Source organism: Gekko japonicus, unplaced genomic scaffold, assembly GCF_001447785.1.
Source record: "Gekko japonicus isolate JY-2015 unplaced genomic scaffold, Gekko_japonicus_V1.1 scaffold4040, whole genome shotgun sequence".
NCBI lineage: Eukaryota > Metazoa > Chordata > Lepidosauria > Squamata > Gekkonidae > Gekko > Gekko japonicus.
In genome coordinates, this window is record NW_015174969.1 from 33,376 (window position 1) to 40,622 (window position 7,247).

General features: G+C 43.4%; 1 protein-coding gene across 1 annotated transcript in view; it reads left to right on the plus strand.

Moving 5' to 3' along the window:
- Positions 1-835: 835 nt before the first annotated feature.
- The window catches only part of EFTUD2 (elongation factor Tu GTP binding domain containing 2), a 60,077-nt gene continuing 53,665 nt past the window's right edge, over positions 836-7,247 (plus strand). Inside the window, exons 1-4 of the mRNA XM_015425152.1 lie at positions 836-934; positions 2,378-2,491; positions 5,145-5,310; positions 6,182-6,260. Coding sequence (XP_015280638.1) covers positions 2,387-2,491; positions 5,145-5,310; positions 6,182-6,260 — 350 coding nt within the window. The 5' untranslated portion in view covers positions 836-934; positions 2,378-2,386. The remainder of the gene's footprint in view (positions 935-2,377; positions 2,492-5,144; positions 5,311-6,181; positions 6,261-7,247) is intronic.

Consider the following 7,247-nt stretch of genomic DNA (forward strand, 5'->3'; position numbering starts at 1 on the left):
CCGTCATGCGGCACACTCGGGTCTGGAACTGCTGAACTACCGACCTTCCACAGCCTGCAGTTCAGCGTCTTAACCACTTGAGCCACCGCAGCTCCTAAGCTATGCAAAGACAGAATTAAATAACCAGCTAAAAGCTTGCTACATGTTCATTTGCTGTCCAGCCGTCTACAAGTTTGAACCTTACCTGCCATTCCAATGTATTTGAAAAACTGTGCTTTGCACACTAAAGCTCACACTTTGAGTACACCTTTGTTGTTGGTCTTAAAGGTGCCACTGCTGGACTCTACATTTGTTCCACGGCTTCAGACCAACCCGGCCGACCACGTGGATCTATCCTAATGCCATAGAGTCCACTCCCCAAAGCTACCCCTTCCTCGGATCTTTGTAGCCTGGGGATCAATTCTAATTCCGGGAGACCTCCAGGAGTCACCTGGAGGGAGGTTGGCAACGCTACATCCCCATGCAGAAGGAGGTCGCCGCCAGCCTCCTTCTGCTCTTTCCCGAGACTAGGCCTCAGGTTTCCATAGCAACGATGCTCTGGCTTGGGTTTCCATAACAACCGGGAGCCGCGGGAGAACCGAGGACCCCGGTCGGGTTGGGTGCCCTCGCTAGACGCCTGTTCAGACTTCACACCCCTCTTCGCAGCTTTTCTTCTGGGTTGTTGTTGTTTTTGCCCGCCCACTCGACTAGAAATATGGACTAGCTGTTTACACGTTTTGTTAAAGGCGAAAAGAGGGGGCAGAATGTACTGACAAGGCAAGAAGGCGAGGCGGCTCATTGGGGGGGCCTTTAACGACGCTGTCTCCGTGACGTCATCGTCTCGCGACGGCCCAGAGAGCGTTGGAGGATCGTGCGGCGCTTGAGTGAGAGGCGCTTTCCGGAGGGGAGGAAGAGGCGAAGAAATTGATTTTTCAAGGATAATTTTTTCCTAGCGGTACGTATATTGTCGTGTAGCTTTTGCGTTAATACATTTTGTACCTGGCTTTCCTTCTGGCACAACATGCAGGGCGGCGTACCCTCTCCTCATTTTATCCCGACAATCACCTTGTGAGGTAGGCTAGGCTGTGAGTTTTCAGCTGAATGGGGATTTGAACCCAGACCTTGCGACCATAACCGATACGCCACATTGGGGACCACCTTCCTTTAGTGAGCCGACCTTGCGTAGTCGTTATAGCGTCGGGGTAGGGAGATCCAGATTCAAATCCTCACTTGTGCCATAGAAGTTTGCTGGGTGTCCTTGGGCCAGTTACACACTCTCAACCCAACCTACCTCACAAGGTTGTTGTGTGGATAAAATGAAGGAGAGGAAGATGGCATAAGCTGCTTTGGGTCCCCATCGGAGAGAAAGAGAAGTGGGATGGGAAAAATACAACTTATGGCTTCTTATTAATTTTGCTTCTTTGTCAGAAGCAGTGGTCTCCCTCCATTATGTGAGAGAAGAACATGTTCCTTGGGTTCCATGCAGCTAATTCGTCATGCTGTGTTTAATGTTAATAGCACCTTATAATGTTGGAATGTTTTTAGATAATTTTAATATTGTTTAAATTGTTATTGATGTGTTTCATTCCTTTATGTAAGCCGGCCTCAGCTGGGAGGGCAGGGTATAAATTAGATAAATAATAATAAATATAAATAAATATAAATGAAGTTATTTTAAACAGTTTTTAAAACTGCGTAACCTGATCCCTTGCTTCTGCCCTACTAGGTACGTTCCCTTCTATCAGTTTTACACTGTAAGCTCCTTGAAGGTTGTGGTTTTCTGGTTTTGTTTTTCAAAATAAGAACTGGGTTATCGTTAATTTGGGGAAACTCAGGAAAGGAGGCTGGAGAAGAGTGATGAAAAGCTGTGGAGAATAAACGGATGGGAGGAGAATACTGGAACAGATAACTGTGAATGAAAAGCTTAGGGAGAAGTTACAGTCAAGAGGTCCTAAGAGAAATGGGCAGAGAAAGAGGCTTGAACTTTCTTTGGGGGGGGGGTGGGATGAATTTGGGGGGGGGGTAGGATGAATTTTGAAAGAGAGCGATTACTGTGAGGTGGATGGGTTTAGACAATGGTTTGGATTAATTAGGAACTAGGAGAGTGCACGTGTTAGCAGCTGTTAAGAGAAAAACTAGATGACAGACAGGCGCAATAGTAGTGGGCATCTGTGGAGGTTGCTTGGGGAAGAATTGTATGTATGAAGTTTAAATTAAAAACAAAAAATAATTGTTCGTTTCTAACAACTTTATAATATCTCAGCAACCATCTAGTGCCTGAATCACCAAACAACTGGTAAGATCCAGCAGCAAAATACAGGGATACAGCTTGATAGAAACTATGTAGAATGCAAACTATAACTGATGTATATAATTCTGTCTTCCTTTCTTCCCAAAGCCCAACCAAATGGATACAGACCTTTATGATGAGTTTGGGAATTACATAGGTCCTGAACTTGATTCTGATGACGACGATGATGAGATGGGCCGGGATTCAAAGGATCTCGACGAGGTACTGAAATTGTCTTTCTTTTGTGGTTACCAAGTGTACTAGAGGTCTTTTTAATAGTTTTACTCAGGTCTATCAACCAGGTCTCTTTCGTGGTTAACTAATTAATTAAATAGATTTCAGTATTGCATTGTTTTGCATTTTGAGGATCCTGGGGGGGAAATATTCAGGTGGGTAGCTGTGTTGGTCTGAAGCAGCAGAACAAAGTTGGAGTCCAGTGGCACCTTTAAGACCAACAAAGTTTTTACTCAAGGTATGAACTTTTGATGCAAACCAGAGTTCCTCAACCATTACATATAAGTGGGGGTTAGTTGCCAGGAAGGACTAGTTAGCGTTAAACTGGGCGATTATAGCTGAGATTGGATTAAAGCAGTTGGTAAGATCTGTGAATAGCAGTAAATTAGCATACAAATGCAAGAGTTAACAAACAGATGTCAGAACTGCGTTTGAGTCCAGTCGCACCTCCAAGACCAACAACATTCAATTCTGGGTAGAAAAAGAAGAGATTGGATTTATACCCCGCCCTTCACTACCCGAAGGAGTCTCAGGGCGGCTTACAAACTCCTTTCCCTTCCCCTCCCCACCACAGACACCCTGTAAGGCGGGTGGGGCTAAGAGAACTCTGACGGACATTGCTCTTTTTTCAAGAATAGCTGTGCCAGAATTATGGCTTGCCCAAGGTCATCCAGCCAGGTGCAAGTGGAGGAGTGGGGAATCAAACCCGGTTCTCCCAGATTAGAGTCCGTGCACTTAACCACTACACCAAATTTAGCATGTGTAGATGCACACATCTTAGATACACTGAAACAGATTTTCTTGCCAGGAAGAGCTAATTAGAGTAAAGATAACTGAGCAATATCTAATTATCCCTTGAATAAAACTTTGTTGGTCTTAAAGGTGCCACCGGACTCAAACTTTGTCCTAAAAAAAAGAGAACATATTAATTAACCCTGCTGTAATAAATATAACTGAATCACTGCTGTAAATATAATTTTGTTGTTTAATCCTCTTTTAACAGTTAATAATAATTTATCTCAGTTCTCCATTGAATATTTTTAATGATTTTATTCTCCATCCTAAACTTAATAGCTGCTGTTAATTTTTGATTATTATAACCGACCACATTTTATTAAGCCATTTTTTGTTCTTGTAGATGGGAACTTTCCCAGTATTAGCAATTAATATTTTAGCAGCTGCAATCAATGTTCCCTCTAAACTGAGTTAGAGTGAGCTAGCTCACAGTTTTTTAGCCTCCAGCTCACACATTTTTTGTCTTGGCTCAGGAAGGATGGCTCCAGAGCAAACTGATTTATGCAGTGGCCAAATCGCTCACTCACAACTTTAATGCCAGTAGCTCACAAAGTAGAATTTTTGCTCACAAGACTCCGCAGCTTAGAGGGAACATTGGCTGCAATCATATTACTAATTTTCTGGGGTTTTGTTCCTGACAGCTTCTTAAATCACTTAACAAAATCACTGGAGATAGATCAAGATGGGTAGCCATGTTAGTTTGTCTGTAGCAGTAGAAAAGAACAAGAGTCCAGTAGCATCTTAAAGACTAACAAAATATGTGACACGGTATGAGCTTTCGTGAGTCACTGCTCACTTCTTCAGATACCGCTAGAATGGGAGTCCATCTGTCCTGTTTATTGGAAAGTGGAGAGATTTCAGATGCCAAATGACATTAGCAGGCAAATGACAATAGCAGATGAATGACAATATTACCCTATGCATTTCTCACCTAAATCCAATTACGCCTGCTATTGTCAACCACCTGTTATTGTCATGAAAGTTTTTCTTATTGAGAAAGAATGCCCCTTGTCTGCAGAGCCATTAAAGCAGCTCGTTTAGACGAATCCCCTTCATCAGTAGATGCCTCAAGGTACTTGCCAAGTTTTCGTGCCTATCTCACTTTAAAAAAAAATCTATTTGAGTTTTTTTTAAGTAATTGGACAGAGACTGCAAAATTATGCCAAAGATTATGCCAAAAGACATGATAATGTATCTGCCATGATTACAACAGTATGTAAAAAAATCCTGTTGAGAATATCAAGATTTCTTTTTGTGTGGACTTTGCGTTAATGTGTATATGACTTTGTGCACATTAAAAAGAAGAGAAAAATACAAAAAAACTTAAATAGTTAAAGAAACTGATTGCACATGTGCAGTGCTTCAACAAAATCTGGATATTATAAATAGAAGAATTGTTCTTGCTAATCATCAGTGCATCATTGCAAACAAAATCAGGCCATTCAGAGCTCCAGTTTCTGGAAAATCATTCAGATGGAGAGAATTTTGTAAATCCTTGTTTGCAAGTTCGTGGTTGTCAGTGTGTGCCTAAAACAAAAGGGAACTAACTACTACAACTGTTAACAAAGTCAAATAATTAAGTCAAAAGTTTGATTCACTGAGGAAGCGATATAAATTGATCGCACTGTGTCAGTTGACTGTTGCTAAACATTGAATAGCTTTGCACTGAAGGTTATTAAAATTATCTCCAGAATTCTTTCTAGACCCCTGATGGCCCATTCATACATGAATAGCTCGAAGACGTAGTTGTTATGTGATAAAAGTGCCTGTGTGAAACTTCTCTCTCCTAGTTGTGTCATTAGGATTGTACTAGCTGAAAACTGCCCTTTGGTTTTTTCCCCCCCAGCTTGATGATGACGACGATGACGATGAGATGGGGGACCATGATGATGACCATCCTGGGATGGATGTGGTCTTGCATGAGGATAAGAAATACTATCCAACCGCTGAGGAGGTCTATGGGCCAGAGGTGGAGACCATAGTGCAGGAGGAAGACACACAGCCCCTGACTGGTGAGAAATGCTGGGCGCAGGTCTCTGGTTTCAACCTATTTTGCTGGCAGGATGACAGGGCAGCTGATATGTGGGAAAGGTAGATTCTGCCTAGGTAGCATATAACATCTTACGCAGTAGGTGGCCAGAATACAGGAATGGGGAAATACCTTAGATTCTTTGCAGCCAGTATTATTTGCTTGGTACCCTATTTGTAAAAGTAAGAGAGAAATACTGTATAAAACACACCATGGTGACAGTTCCCGTGCCTAGTGGAACCCTTCCCATTCCTTCCTCACCCCACCCAGCCATGGAGTTTTCCTACATAGCAGGCAGGCAATGCTGCCTAGGAGTACCAGAGCTGGCTCCTGAGAGCTCATGGCAAACTGAGAGGCAAGGAGGCATCTGAGGATGACATCGTCTAGTACCATCAGCTATAAGAAACCCAGCAATGGCTGGAGGGATATCAAGCTGGCCGAAGAGGTGGAAGTGGAATATGCCTGAAGACACAGTGACTGAGAAGGAGGAGCTTGCTCTCTGGACAGTGCTAGTGAAACTGAGAATTCCAGAGAGCAGAACCTTTACTGTACTTGAATAGGTATCTGGATATTTTTCAGATTTTCATATTAAGGGCTCCCTGTGGTCAGGTCATTGAGTGATCTCACTGCATGTTGTCTATGTATGGTGATTGATAGCAGTTCTCCAAGACCTTTCCAGCCCAGGTACTTCAGCAACCAGAGATGTGGGAATGAATTTGGAGCATTCTTCATGCACAGCATGTGTCTACCACTGTGCGCTCTCTTCTCCAGTTCCTTTTTGGCCACAGGGTATAGAATGGAGGTTTCCCTGCTTTCCCCATTAAAGGGTCGTCATGCCTGATGTTTCCTTTCAGAGCCTATTATTAAGCCAGTGAAGACCAAGAAATTCTCCCTTATGGAGCAGACATTGCCAGTCACAGTATATGAGATGGAGTAAGTACACCTTGCCATTCTTCTTGTTTTTTAAATAATATATTGGGGGGAGGGGGCTGTGAGTCAATAAATTTGATTAAAATGTATATCCCATCCTGTTTTGTTGTTCTGTTGCAATATCTTCATTTGCTATGCAGTGTTCCCGCTAAGCTGAGTTTAGCCTCCAGCTCACAGAATTTTGTCTCAGCTCAGGAAGGAGGGCTCCAGAGCAAACCAATTTACGCAGGAGCCAAATCGCTCACTCACAACTTTAATGCCAGTAGCTCACAAAGTAGAATTTTTGCTCACAATACTCCACAGCTTAGAGGGGGCACTGTTGCTATGTATATTCCCCTGCCTCTCTGAACCCTCAATGTCATCACATCCCCTTCCTACCTAATTCTCTTTCTACCCCAAGAGGTACTTCTAAAATAATTTAACACCTCACTCCCCAACCAAATGTTAATAATAATAATAATAATAATACTTTCAATTTATTAATCGCTTTCCCCAGTGGGCTCAAAGCGATGTACAGTTACACATTTTAGACAGGGGACTAACAATGTTCATAGGGGATAGGGAAGAAAACATATATTCATCTAATTGCACACGCTGTCACTGCACGGCGTAAATGTCTTCTGGCTTGGCTCAGTCCTTTTCCGAACGGCTGCTTGTCGACCAGGCTTCAGGACCCGTATGTCAAATACACACATTGCCACCGCCTGGCCGGAAACATCCACTGCAGGGATTTTTGTAGCTGAGCGAGAAGTTCTTTCACCTTTTTCCGACCTCCACCAGGAAGTCCCGACCGTCACCAACACCCTCCCACAAGGGAGATTGGCGTGCCCACCCTCTGTAAGGAGTGGTTCCCATTTTATCTACTCGCCGAAGCTTTCGAATCGCTGGGTGGACGATGAGCTGGGGACAACAGGCTGGCTGCTCACACCAGCGCGGGGCTCGAACTAACACAGTTTGGATGTTAAGACAGTGGGATATACCCACTGTGCC